The sequence below is a fragment of the Cynara cardunculus genome (assembly GCF_001531365.2).
Source record: "Cynara cardunculus var. scolymus isolate 2C chromosome LG 15, CcrdV1, whole genome shotgun sequence".
In the NCBI taxonomy this organism is placed as follows: Eukaryota; Viridiplantae; Streptophyta; class Magnoliopsida; order Asterales; family Asteraceae; genus Cynara; species Cynara cardunculus.
In genome coordinates, this window is record NC_037542.1 from 7,823,822 (window position 1) to 7,845,246 (window position 21,425).

Here is a 21,425-nt window from a genome sequence, read left to right on the forward strand (position 1 = left end):
AAAAAAAAGTCTAAGGACTTAATCATTCCAAACAAGAAAGTCCATTGATTTTTATTGTACTTTTTTCATAATTATATTTTATTTTGTACTATATCATAAAAATCTTTTAGTCATCCTTTTAATTATTTTATATCAAATCATTCAACAATTGCTAATCGATCTCTAATTAAATAATCAAAATTAAAATCTATGGTGTGACTGTGACTTGCTTTTGGAAGGTCACTTTAATTTTGTTCTTTGCTCACTTCTTCTCCTCTATAAATATCAAACCACATTCCTCCTAGGGATAAAAAAAGGAAAAAAACATCCGAACCACACACGTGTCGTCATTTTAGTGGTACACAGCCTGCCAACTCCTCCCTCTTTCATTCTAATCTTTTTCATATTTTCTGTGAAACACTCATCTCCCCCATGGAAATCACTGCCACCATTAACACCACCCTCCTCTTTCCCACCACTCCAAGATCAAGAAACCCAAGCATCATCCCTTCCAAAAGACCAAATCTGTTCGATCTTTATCCTGCTTTTTCAAACCCTAAAAATCCCCATAAAAATCCAATCTGTTTAACCCACTGTTCCACAAAACCCACAATTTCAGATGATAAAGATAACGTCATCAAAGATCAAGATTCAACCATTTCATCCGATTCCAACTTCAATATCCAAAACCCACAAAAACCCAGTTCAAACCAAGAGAAATCTCCCCCAAATTCTTCGATTTCGAGAGGTTTGGTTCTTGATTTGGGTTCAGAGGGTTCTTGGGACAGTATCGAAATCGGTTCTCCTGTCGTGAAGAGGTTCTTGAGCGATGAAGAAGAGAGGTGGTACATGTGGTATCATGGGCGATCCGGTGGGAATTTGGATCCGGGTTCAGTCGGGTTGGCGGTGTCAAGTAATGGGATTCATTGGGAAAGAGGCAAAGGGGCTGTTCAATCTGGTAGTAATGTGGGTTTAGTCTTGAAATCGAGTAGTGATTGGTGGTCTTTTGATACAAATGGTGTTATGCCAGGTGAAGTTGTGATCATGTCTAGTTCCAAGATCAGAGCCAGCAATGCTGTTTATTGGTTGTATTACACGGGTTTTAGTAACGAAAAGATCGAACTTTTGGACAATTCTCTTGAATTTAGCTTAGAAAATCCTGAAAATGGCGGTAAAGGGAAGGTTTGCAGGTCGTTAATCGGTTTAGCAATGAGTCAAGATGGTCGGCATTGGGCAAGAATTGAAGGAGAGCATCATAGTGGATCTTTATTCGATTTAGGGTCCGAAGGTGAATGGGATTCGATGTTTATTGCTTCCCCACAAGTTGTTTTTCATGCTAGTGGTGATCTTCGGATGTATTACCACTCGTTGGATTTGGAAAAAGGGCATTTTGGGATTGGAATGGCGCGATCACGCGATGGCATCCGGTGGGTGAAGCTCGGGAAGATCATGGGGGGCGGGCGAATTGGTAATTTCGATGAGTGTGGGGTGATTAATCCTTGTGTTGTGAGGAACAAGAAAGATGGGGGCTATTTGATGGTGTATGAAGGGGTGGGTGTGGATGGGGAGCGGTTTATCGGGTTGGCTCTATCGTCAGACGGGCTAAAGGATTGGCGTCGCGTCGAAGATGGGCCCATTTTGAAGCGGGCCGAAGAAAATGGATGTTGGGATGATGGAGGTGTCGGGTCACCTTGTCTTGTTCATATGGACGGTGAAGACGATGAATGGAGATTGTATTATACTGGGATAGGGAGAGACGGGCATACAGGAATCGGAATGGCGGTTTCTGAAGGAAAAGACGTCAAGAATTTTCGAAGATGGACTGGATTTCATCTTTGAAATTTATACTTATTTGAATTCGGTTGTTCTGTTTTGTAAATCCGTAATATAATTAGTTGTTTGTAATTATATGGTTAATAGATGTATACTTTGTTGTTTTTGGCTGACAATACTTATTGGAGTTCCACCTCAGGTACAATATTATAAGAGACAGAAAATATTGTCTTTCAAATGATCTTTGACCTAGCGGTATGTGAGTCATTGGTTTTTTATGAAGTCAAGGGTTTAAATCTCATAAAAAATGAGGATATATAGGTTTATTTACCCTATATAAATATTATGTTTACTTGATAAGGAAAATATGCAAATAAAAATTGTCAAAAAATGTTAATAATTATTGGTTTTATATTAGTTTTCTTGGTTTCATTTAAATGTCAAAGAATTACTTCTAATTATAAAACTAAGTGATTATAGTAGACAAGAAATTTGGGGGTTGAATTTTCTAAAAAATAAATCTTAATAATAGTTTTTTAAATTAAGTTTGGCATTTAAATTGAAATATAACAATTAGGGGTGTTCGCGGTCTGATTTGAGCGGTTTAACCCCTCAAACCACAAACAAAACCATAATGATAGTTTATAAAATTTTCAAACCGAACAGTTTGACATCAAGTGTCCAGATCGGTCAAACTAGACCACGAAAAGACAGTCTGGTCTGACCGGTTTAGGCGGTTTAAGCCTTTAATGGACGTGAACAGATTGAGTTTGGAATCGAAAAACTTGAAGGAAAGAGTTGAATCAATTGGTTGATGTTTTGATGATGTGCGTCGAAATCAAACCATGGATTAGGAAAGATTGATAGATTGATAGAGTTTTTGAGAGATTTCAAAATTTGGAGACCGTCAATGTCAAATGTGTCGATATGTTTACTGGTTTGGGGAATTTTAGACCCCAATTCATTTGGATTTGATTATGTTAGATGTTAGGTTTTATATTGGGCTTAAGGATATATTTGAGTCATAGCTTATAAGTTAAAAAAGTTGGGCTTGCTAATACTAATATGTATGTACGTATGTATGTATGTATGTATGTATGTATGTATGTATGTATGTATGTATGTATGTATGTATGTATGTATGTATGTATCAAGGGGTGAGCATAGGCGGGTACCCGCCCTTTTTGACAGGAATCGGAACCGGAACCGGCGGTTCTTGAGATATTGGAATCGGAACMGGAACCGGTTAGAGCGGTTCTTGAATTTTTGGAACCGGAACCGCCGGGAACCGGTTCCGGGTACACACTTCCTAAAATATTAAAATTTTGTTATTTAGAAATAAAAATAAAATATTGCCAAAACACTAAATTAAATAAACAAGAATAAAAATTATACGGAATAATGGTTACAAATATTGTTTTAACGATTACAAACCATAATAGACTAATAGAAAATGTTCAAAGTTTAACGATTATAAACTATAATTGTAAATGTTCAAAATTTAACGATTACATACTACGAACTGTAGTTTAGTAGAACTAGAAAGTAGATGAAGATGACCGCGTCATTTGAAGATGTAACTTAATATAAATTTGGTATTGAAAAAAAGCAATTATTTTTTTATTGAAAACAACTGCCGGTTCCGGGTACCCGGCGGGTAACGGTTCCGAAAAACTGAGAACCGGAACTGGAACCATTCTCAATCGGTTCCGTATTTTAGGAACCGGAACCACTCATATTGGTTCCGGTTCCGGAACCGGCGGTTCCAAGGCAGTTCCGGTTCCGCAAACGAGTACCCGATTCCGCTGCTCACCCCTATATGTATGTATGTATGTATGTATGTATGTATGTATGTATGTATGTATGTATGCATGCATGCATGTAGAGACGAGTTACGTTACAAACCGTCCAATTCATGAAAACTATGCAAACCATTTTCAAACAATAGGAAAATTCTGTTTGTTTTCCTTTAAATTTAATAAGTAAGGGTATAACGGTCATTTCATTGTATACTGGTTAATATTGGAAGGTAATAATTACTCTTAATTATGGAAACATAATAATAAAAACATTTAATATAGAAGGTGGTAAATCAATTTTTCTTAATATAAATTTGTTACCATTTATAGTTTTTATTATTTTATTAAATTACATACTTGTTAAAATATGAATTGTAAAATTACTACAATATGAAATCTGATTTCGTTTCATTGAAAAAATATATGTAGTTTGAATAATGAAACGAATGTCATGGTCAATAGTGACCATGAACACATTTTCATTGATGAATATAATTTATTAATATTTCGAAACATTTAATGCATGAAAAAATTTCACTTACGAAAATAAAGTACTCAGTTTTCAATATGTTTCATTCAATTTTCAAAAATGTTTTATTCTTTATATGTTTCATCGTTTATTAAGATATCATTTGTTTTAAAATTATTTTGATTAGAAATTATTAAAAGTCCAATCGTAGTTCAATAATTGTTAATGAAATAGTTTCATATACCGTTCACTAAATGGTTCATCTTTCATTGTAGGTGATAAGGAGTCACGTAAGTTCATAACATAAACGATGAAACAGTTTCATTTAATGAAACAAAATATTTTATTTAGTATTCAAAATGTTTCATTATTTTTTGTTGATTAAAATATGCTTTTATGTTTCATAATTTATTAGGATATACTTAGTTTCATTGCTCATTACTTAGATCTATTTTTAATGTGGATGTTATTTTATTTATAATATTTAGTCATAAAATGAAGATAATTTTTATCAAACATATAATTTGTCAGATTATTCATAAAATTTTTGGTTAAAATCTTTGTAATGATAAAATGATATATAGAGATTTTAAAACAATGATTTTGTTTCATTAAAGTTAGGATATCCACGATCTTATTACCTCGTTTACAAAATGATAGAAATTAAAATTTTGACAATTTTGCCCTTTTTTTAATTAAAAATTAATTTTTATTTTCTTTTTTTTCCCTAATATAAACACATTTAATCTTGACCATTGATCAAGAAAATTGATGGATGAGATTGGTTTGTAAGGTGATTTGCAATTGATCGCTCCTCTATATATGTATGTATACTTGTATGGACTTGAAATCATGTGAGACCAAAGGTTTTTCATGAGACCCGTAAGACCAATTCTCAACTTTTGGATTAGATCTACAATCTAAACATTAATAATCACAAAATTATCACGAGACTTCTCAATAATCATAAAATTGCCACCGTGTAGCTTTAGAGCGTTAGATCATTAGCTTATCAAGTTGAACATAAATTGATCTTACAGGTTTCACGAAAAACCATTTGTCTTACGTGAACCCAATCTTGTATGTATGTGTGTGTGCATATATATATGTATGTATTTGGCGGTCGGTCTAATCCAAACCGCCCAAAAAAGGTTATAGATCGCAGACCGGACTGGACCGTACGATTTTGCTATTTATCAAACCAGACCAAATCGTCAAAAACGATCCGATTTGATTTGATTCGACCGGTTTGAACAGTTCAACGGTGTTTTTCAACACTCTTAATAACAATTAATAAAAATAAAGTCAGAGAGATTATTTCCATAAATTTTGTATATATATTATCTTGTTAAATCATTATTAATTTAATTTAATGATTAATTAATTATTAGTGAATCTAAATATTGTATTTTTTATGTTTATTAATTGTTAATTTAAATTAAAAAAATTCTAGTCCTAGGAAATGGAACACAACAGCCTCTGAATTACGCAGGACACTCGCCTGGATTCTCTTCTTTTTCTTCCCAAAACAAATCCTGATTTCCCTTCGCAACTTCCCTGCTGGTTATCACCCTAGGTAATTGGTAATTTAACTTCTTCAAATCTAACGATTCTCGAGGTTTCTTGAACTGATTAGTAATCGCTAGTTGAAATTTGTTGGATTTCTTGCGTTCTTTAATGTGGGTTCCTTCTTGAATCCATGGATTTATGAACTGCTTTCGTTTTTGCTAATCATACACATTAGTTGCGTTTTGGGTATGTATTTTGTGTGTGTTCTTCGTTGATGCTAACAATTTTGGAATGGGAAATTTAAGTATTTGGAATTGTTTTACATGTTTTTATGATGTGGTTATTTGATTTTGTGAACATATGCTACTTGAATTTTGCACAAATCTTGTCATTTTGAAGTCGATACGACTCTGAAGTCTGAACTCAAAGTAATTGATTAAGCATTTGGGTTTGTTGTTGAATTTGCTTTTTATAACAAAATAGGTGCTGTAGATCGATATGATGATCGAAAGGGTATGCTAGTTCAGGTTGGTTTCTCCATGTTTTTGTTGTTCATGATTTGCATCGTAATTCTTATGAGCTAAAGTATGTGAATTGTGATATGTACTTGATTATTGTATCAAAATTCACAATTTTGGACTCCAGATGCTGTTCTCTTGCTTTTTTTTTTGAGAAAAAGATAACAGAAATGCTTTCATTAATGTGGGATTATGGTAAAACAAAGTAAATTATATACACATATATATACATGTATATAATTTATATATATAAGGTTGGTTCCGGTGAGAAAGGAAGTTACGGTGAGAAGCGTAAGAAGAGATCTCCACTATATATATATATATATACATATATATATATATATATTTGTAATGGGAGGTTCCAATAAGAAGGCTAAATATTGAAGGAAAGAAAGTTAAACGAAGTTTCATAAGTGAATCTATTGAAAGAATCCGAAAAAATCAATTTGAAGATGCATATGTGAACAACATTACAAGTTATTCATATGGATTCACAGTCACATATGCATCTTCAAATTAATTTTTTTCAAATAATGCACATACGAATCTTCCCTTCTCATGATATTTAGCCTTATTGAATATATATAGTGGGAGGTCCAAATAAGAAGGTTAAATATTACGAGAAGGTAAGAATGTAAGGTTCATATGTGAATTATTGAAAACATAAATTTAGATGCATATGTGAATCCTTATAATAATCTGTAACGTTTATTCACATATGCATCTTCAAATAGGTTTTTTCGGATTTTTTCAATGATTCACATATGAAAGTTCTACCGATATTTAGCCTTCTTATTTGAACCGGCCTTTATATATATAGGAGGGGGAGAGAGAGAGATAGAGAGAGAGAGAGAGAGAGAGAGAGGGAACATGAGATGGCTAGCTCAACTGACAAGTAAAGGCTTGACCTTGGGATCATCCCCATAGGTGACCGGTTCGAGCCTCCTCAAGGGATTTTTCTGTCTATTATCTTTGGGGACCCATGGGATAAGTGGAGAAAGAAAATAAGAGAAGCTAGTAAACCAAATGGTGCCACCAAAGTGCATATGCTAAAGCACCAAGGTGTCTGATAGAAATATATGATGGGCAGTTGAGAAGAAAAAGGTTCAAGAAATTATGTTTGTGTAATCAAGAACATGTATGATGGATAGTTGTTAGTATGGTATGTATGTATGCATGTAAGTATGTATGTATGTATGTATGCATGCATGCATGTGAGAATGTATATATCTACGTACATACGTATGTATATGTCTCACCCAATATTAAACTCTTGTGTTACCACCAGATCTTTTTTGAAGTTTTATGTGCAAAATGTCTGAGAGAAACGAGGGTTTTAAAGACCTTAATCTTGTTGATAACGATCCAAAAGTTGAAGTAAATGATGAACCTTCTACCGAAGAAGTCCCAAAGCATTTGGAAGAAGTCGAAGACAGTCCCATGCCCTCGCCAGCTCAGGAGGTACATCCCAGAACTTCTGTTTCATATACTTGCCTTCATGCCATTAACAATTTCCCGTTCTTTGGTAGATTCTTTTGTCTTCATTTACTTATTTGCCCATTGTCATCGTTACCATATGGATTTGTAATATTGGTTCTGGTCTATATTGAAGGCTATTTAAGTCCTTCAGTTAATTATGAACATCGGAAGTTTCATGGCTAAAGGGACAAAATGCATAGTAGTCGGCTTATGCAAACTCAACTAGCTTTTTAGATGCTCCATTCGTCCCAAAATAAACGTTCACAATGAAAAAGGCACCCAGTTTTAGAAATATATAATTATTATGCTTCTTAATTAACTAAATGACAATTTTACTGGTAGGAACGAATTTCTACATCTCATAATTAAGGGTAGAATTGGAAACTAAACACCTACTTTTTACTACAAAAGTAGGACACTTATTTTGAAATAGAAATGTGGATATTTATTTTGGGGCAGGATTTCGTAAAAAATGATCGATTTTTTGAACCATTTTACTTGTTTTTTCCTTACAAGCTAACCATCGTTTTTATGAAGATGCCACCAACGCGCTTTAGCTGGTAAGAATGAATGATTTTTTGGATAAACAGAAGAACTGTAAATGCAAAAAGAAGTAAAACCAATATCGTGTTCAACACTTTTTGTCCAAAATAGATCATTCTCGTAAAAAGCCGGTGTTTTTATCGTTATTTTGACAAGACAAATGGTCTGTTTGCAACAAAAAACCGGAATATTGTGGTTTGAAGAGTCATTTACTCTATCTCGGCATGTTCAATCGTTGTATGTGCAGGAAGCAGTAATCAAGAAAAAGTATGGAGGATTACTGCCAAGGAAAACCCCATTAATCTCAAAGGCAATTTCCATTCTTTTTAGGAGAAGTTTAAAAAACCCAATGAATTTTTCCCTTTTTTTTATTAACCTGGATATCCAACCCGCTATGCGAGCCGACTAATCCCAGGGCGACCACCTGCTTTGCAGATAGCCCGGAGTCACCACATTTGAACCTCCATGGCCACAAGGGGATTTTTATTCCTCCTTGGATTTGAACCTGAGACCTCCTGGTACTTTTGACCTTTGGAGCCAAGCTCAAACCAATCAGGCACCACCCTTGTGGTTGAATTTTTCCATTTTGAAACCTTCCTAGCCGGTTATAGTTAGCTTTTAAAAGGACGTAGGTAACCAATTTCTAAAAGTTTGACAATTTATTTATTCAAAAAAAGTTTAGGAACTTAAATCATTCAAAATATGAAAGTTCATTGGATTTTTCTGAACTTCTATTTCCTTTTCTCTATTTAGGGAAAAATTTATAGGTTCATAGTTGTAGTCACCAACAGCTTTCTTGGTTGATCATATACAGGATCATGATCGCGCTTTCTTTGATTCTGCAGATTGGGCACTCGGAAAGGTATTTAATGAAATTTTCTTGAATCTCGATATCGACCTCTGTGTGGGATATACTGGGATTATTTGGTTTGGTTTTTTTTTTTATCAAATCTTGATCTATTTGGAAGTTTGAATGCTTCCTGTTATGGTTGTCCTTTATGCAATACCTAATAGCAGGGGTCACAAAAGAGCAAAGGACCTTTAGAGGCACTCCGCCCGAAATTGCAGGTACTCGATTCTTTCTTTCGTAGTAAATGTTGGGGCGAAAAACTCGTTTATCACAAGATGTACCAAAATCCCACATACGAAACGACACCATAAACGCACAACCAACGACTATATACAAACTGGATCCCAGTGTGCTCAATTTCCACAGTCGAAGATGATAACGACCTTACTACAATATCACAAATGCAAATCCTTTGGGGTAGCTCAACTGGCACGGCCTTGGTTTTGCTCCACGGATGTTTCACCGGTTCTAGTCCCCTCTGGGCCACTGGAGGGTTTGTCTGACTGTTAACTTTAGAGTATCTGAGATTAGCCAAGTATGTGCAAAGCTGGTTTGGACACCACGGTTTATCAATAACACAAATGCAGTGTCGAGAAAATAAATGACACAACTATTTAACTTGATTTCATTGTCTGTGTGGTTCCTCACATGTTTCACTCGATGTTTTCCGTCAGCCAACACCACACCAGCAAGCTCGGTCAAGACGGTCAGCTTATGCTCCTGCAGATGAAGGAGAAGGTACTCAAAACTAAGAACATTCAACATCTAGTTTTTATTAGAGCCGATGGGGATTTTTCTGACTATCATCTTATGGGGCCCATGGGATTAGTCGTGCTAGGCGCAAGCTGGCCTGGATACCCATAGTTACCCAGAAAAAATTAAATCCTTTTGTGACGATTGGAGTCAACGTCATCTTTGATGATTGCTCTCTTAACGAACGTTGTTCTTGTCGCAGTAGACGATGGCAGCCCAAATCTAACGGCTACAGATGATCAAGGCTCGGAATTAGACTCGATTAGTGACAACAAGTGTCGTTCTGAAGATGAGAACCATCCGAACTAAAGCGTTTCTTGATTTCGGAGACCAAACCATCCCTCAGGACTTGATTGGTATCGATAACATTTGCTTGAATTTTGCACCTATTGTCTTAGAACCAAGAAACACATATATTATATGTCTGATGATACCATTGTTGTATCTTGAGAGTTTTACCATCTTCAGAATGTTATATGTGGCCTCAATTATATGATGGACAAAATAAACTTATGTTATTTGTTAGTTTTACGAAGAGTAGGCGGTGGGTGGGCATCGAGCATATATCAAATACAACTGTTGTATCGTGTTATCTGATAAAAACCAATCAACTTCGGTTCAAGTTGCAGTTTCAAAATGATTCTCACAAGTCACTTACATGACTTGTTCTCCAATAAGCATATTCTGCTATTTGGGAGCCTACGGTTTGATCGATACTTTTGTCTATACATGTTATACAATGACCAACAAATATGTGCTAAACACCCATAAAAAGGTGAAATCACGGGTTTCGTTCATATGGTTTACATTCTATGTCCTATTCGTCCCTCATGCTTAACGGTGAACCACTACGAAAACGACAATGAATTGCAAACCACAAGGATAAAAACCGTAATTTCAAAAACACAGAGAATGGAAGATCCAATTTTTAGCAAACTACAGGGACAAAAACCATGATTTCGAAAGTATAGGGATAAAAGTCGCAATTTTAGTAAACCACAGGGACGATAATCGTATTTTACTCGAGGGAAAAATGAAAAACACAAGAGAGGTTAGTCGCAAGTCCAGAATCAGGTTTTAGGCGCCATGTTTGTTGGTGCATCTCCTCTTCTCTTCCTCCCCTCTTCTCCCATCCAACCATCATCCTTCGATCATCTCAAAATCAAATTGAATTTGAATCTTTCGCGCCGTAGCGCTACCACCAAATCAATCCAAAACATCGCGAAATCGCCATGTAGTAAGGGTAACAGCAGCAGGAACAGGATTTGCTTATGTGGGAGGAGGCCGTTTTTAGCAACAATCTCCACAGCGCTCATCCCAATTCACCATTCCAATGGCTCAGACTCGCTTGCTGATGATCCCATGGTACCTAACTTTGAATCTGAAGTTCATCGGTTTTTTCGACCGAACGATGATTTTACTTTTTATTGAACAAAATCTCAAACTCAAGAGCGTTTATATTAATATCTAAAGTTGAATTTTAGTGAGTTAGACTTTCACATGTTAAAATGTGTAGTAGTTTGCAGGAACTACCCTAATAATTCTGAATTATGCTTCAACATAGTGTTCCTTCTTAAGGATTTTAGGGTTTTTTGTTGATTAATTCTGCAATTTTTATTAACATGGAAATTACATAATAACTGTTCCAAGTTTCACTTTGATATTTTTGAATCTTTTTGTTTTTGATATTTACAATTACTGAATGATTTTAAAGGTTTCAATGCTCTATGAAGGCTGTGCTGGACAGGGTTCATCCTCCAAGACCTGATTGGTATGAGGAGTTTTACGCGGCAGCCATGGATAAAACAATGAAATCTTATGAGGCTGAGGTTGGTAATCAAGTAAACTTTGTATTGTATACCAGAAATGTTATAGAAAACTTCATTATTTTTCACTTGCCTTTGTTGTGTTTGTGTAAATGACACCTGTTATTCTGACAAGATTGCAGGCTACAAGTCACAGCTTTTTGCAAATTTGATAGGGAAGGCCGAAAAAATATTGGAGATTGGGATAGGGACAGGTCCTAATCTCAAGTATTATGGTAGTGCAACTTCTGGTGCAAGTGTAGTTGGTGTAGATCCAAATAGAAAGATGGAGAAGTATGCTCAAGCTGCAGCAGAAGCTTCTGGTTTGCCTCGAAAGAACTTCAAGTTTATTCATGCCGTATGTTTTCATCATGATTTTATGCTTTAATCCTTAATCTTCGTCAATACAAATTTAAAAAAGGAAGTCCCATTTATTGAGTTTTGGATTATGAAATGGAAAACGATGTTAGAGCCCACAAGCTCCAAAGAATTACCCACGAGTGGTCGAGGCCTAGGGATGTGGTGGCATATCCAATCTGCCCCTTGTTCATTCCTGGCGTCCGCAACAATTGTGGCTTCTGAATTTATTAGGGCTGATGTCTTGAAGTCGCAATTTTCCGGAATTAGTCTGCGCATTTCTGGGGTACCCTTCAAAAAAGAACTCCAAAGAATTACCACCCAGTGGATGTGTTGGATACCGTTCAAGTTGCATGTTTGATTGTTGTTTAAGAGATGCAAAGGTATCCGGTATCCCTAAAGCCTAGACATGAAGCATAAGGTAAGAAACGAGCCTCAATGATATGAGGTGTATCACTTAAAAGTGGAAAATATATCCTTTTAGGTCAAGTAGCTTTTCAATAAGCTTCGGAGGTTGTTGTCCACTTTTTTTTTTCAATTATGCACCTTGTATTTTTTCAATTAATTTTTCAACATATCCTTTTAGGTCATTTTACATTGTCATCTAGCTTGTCAGCTAGTTTTTACCAAATATAACTAATTTTTCAGCCAGCTTATCAGCCAACAACTAGCTTATTACCTAGCCTGCCAAACATAGCCTTAATTAAGCACTAGTTCCGTATTTAAGAATCACTATCTAGTATCAAATCAACAATAATATTATATATAATCAACACTAATAGCATAAACCATTGGTATCATTAATTAACACCAACAGTATGATTCCCCTTTGGCTTTTCCAAATAGTTAGGAATTACTCATAATAGCTTATAGGTCTTGTGTCCGAATCCCATAAGTGGACGTCATTTGCAAACCTTCTAATTCGTACAAACTATACAAACCAATCTTAACCTTCCATCTAGGCTAATGAATATCTGGTTCTATAAATATCTCAGATCATAATAAATGAACCCTCATCATTTTCCATAAATATCTCAACTGTTTGGTTTGTATGAATTAGGTGGTTTGCAAATGATTGAGATTCTAAGTGGGTATGCCTAGTGAATTATAATGAGAGGTGGAACCCTTTGTTAATGGTTTGTTAGTCTTTTACAAAATGAAAACGCTCAACAATATGTTAATGATTGGCATTTAGTTGACATCAATTAAGGAATCATCAGAAAGAGAAAACAGAGGAAAATATATAGTAGAACTTAAGTCCGTAATATGATTTCCATATTTCTTTTCTTTTGATGTAATGTATTAGCTCAGTATAACCTGCATAAGGACTTCCTAAAAATGGAAAGTTTATGCAGGTTGCAGAAGCATTGCCTGTAGATGATGCTTCCATGGATGCGGTGGTGGGTACGTTGGTTTTATGTTCTGTTAAGGATGTTAACAAGACTCTTCAGGGTATATGATTATCTTGTCAGATTGAGTTACCTTTTAATCTGTATCAATATGATAGTGACATCTTAAGGGAGTGATTAATATCTAGAATTAAATGACTTAAGCTTAAAAAAGAACAAATGTAGTTGCAAAAATCACAAAAAGGCATTACACTTGGAAAACTTGAACATTTGTACTCCAATTCATTGCAAGCTAGAAGCCAAGTACAGTGGTTATAAATGTTCAAATCGTCGAAAGATGGTATTTTTTGGGGGGGTTTTGCAACTACGGTGATTTGTATGCAAGCTAAAAGCCATTTTACAATAGTTACTGGTGTTAATTATACCATCTTAAAGTGGCTCTTCTCTAACAAGCTAAAGCATCGATGTCAATTTGAATTTTGAAAAGTAGGAAGGTTTGAATTTCCAAAATCAAAAGCCGACTATTTTCTTGAACAATGCCCGTTTTTCCTTTCTTTCTGGAAACTTCCGCTCTGGGATCCTATGATGTTTTATGAACATCGTCATTAGATGTTTACAAAACGGAACTATAAATTCCATAAAGCACACAATGATACATCACCAGACTTACCTCTGTATGGGATTTACTGGGTCCGTTTGGTTACATCACTATCATCGTAGAAAAATTGAGTGCCATCTTGATTGTGTGCAGAGGTCAAGAGGGTGCTAAAACCAGGTGGCTTTTACATTTTTGTGGAACATGTAGCTGCCAAAGGTACTTAACTGAATCTACATTAGAGCACCCAATAAATACAAACAGAGTGTACTATTGCCAGTGTTTTAACATTTTTTTGATTTACCATGGGTGTCTGAGCCAACTTGTCTGCACCTCTGATCAATCCCACGGGGCCTTGAACTTAACAGTCGAGCCCTGAGGGGACTTGAACTGGTGATCTCTGTCTTACCAATCGAGTTATCCCTGTAACATGATCAGTACAATAATCAGCTTGAAATGAGACTACATGTACGATGTTATAGAACTTGGTCACTCGGTAAGACCGTAAAGTTACCTTGCTATTTTTTGACTTCATTTTGGGTGTTATTCCTGGAGCAGATGGTACGGTTCTGAAAGTTATGCAGCGTGTTTTAGATCCATTGCAGCAGACGGTTGCAGATGGATGCCATCTTACGAGGGAAACAGGAGACAATATTTCGGCAGCTGGATTCTCGAATGTCGACATGAAAACGGCTTTCCTTTCTTCTGCATCACTGATAAACCCTCATGCATATGGGATTGCTTGCAAGTAAGAAGACACTACCATCCATGCACATGTATGTATGTATGTATCATGTATGTATGTTATGTAGTTACCCATATCATCACCATAATTCCAATTTGCAATTTGATCTACTCTTTGAGGTAGAGTTCAGACTGTTTTGTTTCGTTTGGTTTCAAATTATCAAATAGCACATTCTCACATGCTGACATTCTCTTTTATGTTAGTTATGGTAGCATAACTCACATAAAAGGAACGATATTATATATACAGAGGAGAGTTCAAATAAAAACTATTTAATTTGTACAAACTGTGAAAACCATATTCAATCAATTATAATTTTTCATTTTGTTTATTTTTTTGTAATTATGAGAGGTTATTAATCATTTTTATTGTGGAGTGTGTTAATCATAGATATTTTCATCTTTATTATTTTAATTTTAGAGAAATATATGAAACAGTTTCATTAAAATTTTATTAAATATTATATGAAACAATTTCATAATCATATATGAAACAAATTCATCAAAAAAAGTATTATATGAAATAATTTCACAAGATTAAACAATTTCATGAAAAAAATTCATAAGATTAAACAATGAAATCGACGTATGAGGGTAGTTTGTACGGTTTGTACAAATGAAGGTGGTTTTCATTTGATCGCTCCTCTCTCTATATATATACGGGGAAGGGTTGGGGAATGCATTACGCGGGCCTAACCCGTTTTTATAGGGAAACCCCATCCGCGATCGTGGATTGGGTTCCCTAACGGGTCGGGTACAATCACCATGGCTAGGTGTCGGTACTTTCCGAAAGCATAATCTCAGTTGGTAGTTATTGGAGGTGGTTGACAAGCATCGGTCGAGTAAGAAATTGGGAGTTTATTTAGTGCATTGACCGTTGGTTTATACTATAAAACCGATACTGAAATACAAACTAAATAAATGTTATAAACTTGTGGAAATTAATCCAATAAATTTGTATTCATATTGTTTCTTATATTTCTTCTCATGTATGAGTGTGTATGTATATCATATATAAATGTATTTTTGTATTTTTAATCCACACAAAAAATAAATGTGAATGTTTCATATATGAAACAAAATTACTCTTCACTACAAAGATTTCAAATGAATTTCTAATGGATTTTTAATTGTCACTTGGGATTTTTTATTAAAAAATTGTGATGGTTGTAGTGGACATGACTAAACCGGTCTGACCCGACCCATGATCGGCAAAGGACCATCCCGGGATCGATATTGATTTTGGAGGTTTCGGAGGACCGACCCGGACTGGGACTGGTTATAGGCTCGGTCCAGATTTATGAATTTTGACTATTGACCAACGGTCATCTGACCATTTTTCAAAATCTGACCCTTTTTTTGACATTTTGGTCTCCTAAATACTATATATAAATGTTACGGTGTATGGGGTAAGATACCAACTTACAAAATGCATAACAATGTTCACAGGTCTCGCTATATTTTGTGATTTCGGCTCGTATTTATTTCTCGCTTTCACTCTTCTCAGTTCTCATTTCTTTTTCTCTGTCTTCTAAAATGGCCGGTGAACAACATAATGCATCAAACAAACATGTTGCCCAAGTTCTTTCCGTGCATAGACGAAAGTCTAAGATTTGGAATGCATACAACATGGTGATCCTCATGAACGGAAAAGAAAGGTGCAATGCAAAATGTGTCAAACTCTTTTTACGATGGAAGAAAATTCAACTTTAAAGCGTCACACCGGCTTCGGCTCCGCTCGACCTAGCTTGGGACCGATTTTTGGCCATGTCTAGTTGTGAGTATGAATTTTTAATAGAAAGTGAGTTTTTGATAATTGTTAATGTCACATCAATATTTTTTACTAATGTAGCAATGTATAATATAAGAAATTGTAGGGTATAAGTTCTCAATAAGAAATTGTTGTAGGATATTTCTTAATAAAAATTGTTTTACATCATATCATGTTTTTGTAAAGTATTTTTATAAAAAATGTATGAATATTTTATCGAATGAGATTTTGGTTATAAAAAATACAATAATCTGTAATTAATATTGATATATTTTTTCATTAAATTATTAATTTAACATTATATTCGACTTTTTTTTAATAAATTTAACATTAATATGTGGTTCGGGCATTGTTGTGGGATCTATTTCTATCAATTTCATGACCCTTTTTCGATCTTCTCGTTTTATTTGTTTTAATGATGCATGGAATTATCTCATCACCTGTATTTTTTCTTTTTCAATATTGAGTCGTTATATATAACATTGTCACTTGTTCGTTTTCAATAGAATCTGTTGATAAATGGTGTTTTTATCTGTATTCTTCGAGGCTTTCCTTCCCGGTGCCTGAGAGGAGTCGACGCTTCCTGTTAGCATTTGAAGATAATGGAATGTAACGACCATCTTCTGTATTTTATTTCTCTGTGATCCTATATTTGCAAAGAAACAAGAGGCTACCGGGAAAGATGTAGAGAGAACGTATGGGGTACTCAGATCATGCTTTGCTATTATTGTGAGTCGTCTTGTATGTCGTGCAAAGAGATAATTGGAGAAATAATAAGAACATGTATAATCATGCACAATATGATCATCGAAGATGAACGTCATGTTTACATTCGTCGATTTGATGATATAGATGTTGATGTTAATTATACTATACTATGTCTCAAACTCTCATAACATACACCCCGACCCCGAGTATGAAAACCATCTCCAAAATCATGTACAAGTACGTAATAGGTCAACGAATCAGTGTTTACAATCTGATTTGGCTGATAAGATTTGACAAAGATTCAAAGAAGAAGAAAGTGACGATTACTTTCATTTTTTTTCTTATTACAGTAATGCACTTTTATATTATTTTTTATTAAAACATTGTACTTTAAAAAATCTATCTATTATAGTAATAAGTAACTAGTTACCTACTAAACCGATCTTTATTTGCTTACATGGCATGTTTCCAGTGACACAACTCTAGAAATCAATCAAAAAAAACCAAAAGAGTCTCATGAAATCAAATAAAAAATCAAAAAAGTCTCATGAAATCAAACAAAAAACCGAAAAAGTCTTTCAAAATCGACAAAAACACTAAAAGAAATTCTTAAAACCAACCAAAAAAAACTTTAAAAATCCCTCGAAACGGTGTAAGTAGGCTAAAAACACATCAAACGATTTTTCAAGCCTTTAGTTTAGCTTAAAAGTGACCCCACTAGATAAAACTCATGGATCTGCCACTATGTGTAATTTTGTTGCATGACTTAGAGACAGTGTCAGGTAGACAGTTTTTATGGAGCGTAGGCCTCCCAAAAGGTAACGGAGGCGTGCAAAGATTTCCCCGGGCCCGACCAAGATTGACCCTCGAGTGTAAGACTCACCCGTCGAGCAGGGACGAAAGTCGGCTGATCGAAGTGTTGGAGTAAAAGAGCATCCTTTGACAACGACTTAAGAGTAAATGGGTTGTTTGTTTACTTCTTAATAGTTCCATTAAGAGGTAACATCTGAATCGTTAAGAGGTAATCTTGTTTGACAAAAAAAAAATCTGCCTCTTAATGGTTCTAAAACCCTCTGAATAATTTTGTATCCTAGATCTTCCTTAACCATTAAGAACCCTAATTTCATTGTACACAATTACCAAACAATTATATTTCATTTTACACTATATCATGAAAGCCTATTAATCATTTTGACCACTTAATCAATCTGTAACAAATCATTCAGCAATTGCCAAAGAGTCCCTAAACAAATTTTTTTGTTCTTACTCAACCCTCCCTGTTACTTTTGCCATTGCTCTTCTTCCACTACACCCTCCCTCCCTCCCTCTACCAAAGAGCTTCCAATTTAGACGGTAGCGATTAGCATATAACGGCAAAATCACCATCCTCCCGCCATAATTTCACCGGTGGCCGTTGCTTGATGACCAAACCGGTTCACCCGTAAGAAATAGTCCCGGATTTCAGCACCGGTAATTGTGAATTCGAGCTTTAGGATGTTTCCGAACCAATTGAATCTGATTCTCCCAAAATGCGGCCTGTGTGAGCGGTTTCTTTCCTGGAGATCATCCTGGAGTTCTCACCGGATTATTAGAAGCAGAGATATGCCGGTCACCGGAGTTCTTTCATGCCGAATGCTTGGATCAAACAACACCAAAACCACAAAAAGGTGACCCTCCTTGTCCTACCAGTACTAAATTTAAAACTAAAAACGCTCCCGATCAACGGGTTTCATCAAAATCAAAAAGCCGATCCCGAGCTTCTCATTGCGAGGATGGACCGCTAGACCATGGGGATGTGGTCAGGCAGGCAACTGTGTTGAAGGGGCACTGAGTGCACCATCACCCCATGCCGTGTTGCTACTTAATCGAAATCCGATGGAAAAAAATCCGGTCGTTGAAGGGGAACTTGGGTACGGATTTCAGTGGCAAACGAAAGAAAAGCGGGACGGATCCACCACAATCGGATGGTGGTGATGGGGTCAGATGTTCCAGAAAGAAGGCATGAACTAACCTTGAGGGTCCGATGGACCGACAAATAAAGGTCTATAGACGGTTGGTTTGAGTCTTCACCGGATACTAGTGATTTTCATGACTGTTATTTTCAAGGTCTATAGAATCAATCAAGTTGCATGGAAGCGAACCTACAAATCCACACTTACCAGCAAGATCCACAAATTGGTTCCAATTTCCTTTTGTGTGCAACATTATATCTATTTGCTGACATTTGAAAGTCACAATCTTGTAGGTTATGTGTATTTCCGATCCGGGTGTAAACGGACCGGATAATACTTGTATCGATGTTTGCCTGTACCGAATGTGGATACCGAACATCCTTGTTTTTATCGAATATGAAATAAAACAGTATACAACATAAAGTAATACAGATATTCTGTGAATAAATATATCCAAAGATAAATGTATAATAAAAATTTGTTTTCTTGTTATTAAACTATTCACAATTCTCATTTAAACCCACATGATCATTTGTTGAAATATTAAAAATCCTTAATAAAAAAAATGAACAGTAAATGTGATGTTATTTTGACTTCGCGACTCATTTTAATTCGTTAAATGATTTTTACCCATTTGACCTTTTCATTCTAGTATTTACACAAACGGCTTCTTTAGAGAAATAATGCATCTCTTTCACAATTTCTTTTATAGGGGGCAAAAGTAACAATATTTAAAGTTTAAGGACTAAATAATGCAATCCCATAAAATGATGGTACACTTTTTTAAATCTACAAAAATGCAAGGCGGAGGTGACGGTTTAAACTGGCCGTTAACCGCCGTTCCTAAATTTGAAAATGCAGTTACCGCTACAATCTGCATAAAAAGCATACGCCAAATCTAAAAAATTCAGACCACTTTCTAATCCAAAAAATGGAACAATCCGATGAAATTGGTGTCAGAATCTACACTCCCTCCCCTCAACTCAACATCGACCGCCACCCGCCGCCACCACCACCCACCATGCCGCCACCAGACTCCACTCAAACCAGTGGTGGTCGGAAAAGGCGGGCGATGGCGAACGGGGTCCAAAAAACGCTCTCCAAGACTTCAATGCTCGTAAACTTCCTCCCAACCGGAACCCTCCTCACCTTCGAGATGGTGCTTCCGTCCATTTACGGGAAAGGCGAATGCACCGCCGTCACAACCCTCATGATCAACGTCCTCCTCGGGATTTGCACGCTTTCGTGTTTTTTCTTCCATTTTACAGACAGTTTTCGTGGGACCGATGGAAAGACTTACTACGGGTTTGTGAGCCCATGGGGGCTAAAAGTCTTTAAATCGTCCCCACCAGGTGTGGAAGTGCCTAAAGACGAGAGGTATAATCTCGGGTTCACGGATTTCATTCATGCGATGATGTCATCGATGGTTTTCGTAGCGATTGCATTCTCTGATCATCGGGTTACGAACTGCCTGTTCCCGAGGCACACGAAGGAAATGGATGAAGCTATGCAGAGTTTTCCATTGATGGTCGGGATCGTGTGCAGCGGTCTGTTTTTGGTGTTTCCGAACACCAGATATGGGATCGGATGTTTATCGGCTTAATTTCTTGTTTGTGTTTCTTGATTTCTTGTGGAAAATAAGTGTATCTTGATGATAAATGTGATGAAAAACACATCAAATCCATGTATGTATGATAAGAATTGGGTGACGATATATATACTATTTTTATTTATTTCATAAATATAAAAATTCTAAAATATTTTTAATTTATAAAAGAAATTTCGTATGATGTATTTTAATACAATTTTTATTGTTCAATGTATATATCTGATTTTCTTATCGATGTTCATAATTCTTTTAATATATAATTAAAAAAAAGTAACGTTCTTGCAAATTTGATGATTTTTCAACAAATCAGTTCAGGATATTTCTCACCGAAAACAGTCTAAAATACAAAACATCTTCTATAATGGACCTAGAAATTTATTTTCATGATGGAATTGGAACCGTTTTAAGTAAAAGAAATAAAAACATATTGGTGTGTTGTTTCGTTTCTTACCTTACAAATGCAAGGTCTCAAGATTGAGTCCTTTTATAACATTATATCCTAATCTTTTTAAAAAAACGTGATAAATCCGAAATTAATAGCTATAAACTAAGAAAATTGATACATACAAGAATCAAACCCGCAAAAGACAACTCAAACCATCTTTGCCAAGAGAAACTTGCGTCATTGTTGTAGTTTCAAGAAATATAAGAGCACCAACAAAACGATACAAATCGCCCCTTCATTTTTTTGGGTATTACGACAAAGCCATGAAACGTACCATACCGTTATATGTTGTCTGCCTAGGGATGGTGATTTTCCCCGACCCCGTGGGAAACCCGATTCATCCGACCCGAACGGGGACCGGGATTCCCCACTAAAACGGGTCCCGGGCCGGGGATCCTCGATAGACTCAAACCGGGGA

The 21,425-nt window shown here is 35.7% G+C and overlaps 4 protein-coding genes across 14 annotated transcripts; all 4 read left to right on the top strand.

Moving 5' to 3' along the window:
* Positions 1–411: 411 nt before the first annotated feature.
* On the top strand, positions 412–1,916 carry LOC112528483. Its single transcript, XM_025139512.1, has one exon. It carries the CDS (start codon positions 412–414, stop codon positions 1,816–1,818), a length of 1,407 nt encoding a protein of 468 aa, XP_024995280.1. The 3' UTR covers positions 1,819–1,916.
* A 3,561-nt stretch (positions 1,917–5,477) lies between these two features.
* Positions 5,478–10,190, top strand: LOC112527821. Of its 10 annotated transcripts, none has more exons than XM_025138640.1 (8): positions 5,491–5,596; positions 6,013–6,056; positions 7,336–7,508; positions 8,317–8,379; positions 8,884–8,931; positions 9,087–9,137; positions 9,594–9,657; positions 9,878–10,190. In XM_025138640.1, exons 3-8 carry the CDS (start codon positions 7,353–7,355, stop codon positions 9,979–9,981), a joined length of 486 nt encoding a protein of 161 aa, XP_024994408.1. In that variant the 5' UTR covers positions 5,491–5,596; positions 6,013–6,056; positions 7,336–7,352; the 3' UTR covers positions 9,982–10,190. The 10 variants fall into 10 exon arrangements, with proteins under 10 accessions (XP_024994409.1, XP_024994405.1, XP_024994404.1 ...); XM_025138635.1 differs by having other exon boundaries at positions 9,084–9,137; positions 9,875–10,181; XM_025138638.1 differs by having other exon boundaries at positions 9,084–9,137; positions 9,878–10,181.
* A 416-nt stretch (positions 10,191–10,606) lies between these two features.
* Positions 10,607–14,666, top strand: LOC112527709 (methyltransferase-like protein 7A). Of its 2 annotated transcripts, none has more exons than XM_025138484.1 (6): positions 10,607–11,037; positions 11,406–11,501; positions 11,614–11,835; positions 13,190–13,238; positions 13,935–13,997; positions 14,337–14,666. In XM_025138484.1, exons 1-6 carry the CDS (start codon positions 10,759–10,761, stop codon positions 14,528–14,530), a joined length of 903 nt encoding a protein of 300 aa, XP_024994252.1. In that variant the 5' UTR covers positions 10,607–10,758; the 3' UTR covers positions 14,531–14,666. The 2 variants fall into 2 exon arrangements, with proteins under 2 accessions (XP_024994252.1, XP_024994251.1); XM_025138483.1 differs by having other exon boundaries at positions 10,609–11,037; positions 13,190–13,286.
* Positions 14,667–19,884: 5,218 nt separating this feature from the next.
* Positions 19,885–20,610, top strand: LOC112527147 (protein DMP9-like). Its single transcript, XM_025137598.1, has one exon. It carries the CDS (start codon positions 19,885–19,887, stop codon positions 20,554–20,556), a length of 672 nt encoding a protein of 223 aa, XP_024993366.1. The 3' UTR covers positions 20,557–20,610.
* The last annotated feature ends 815 nt before the right edge of the window (positions 20,611–21,425 follow it).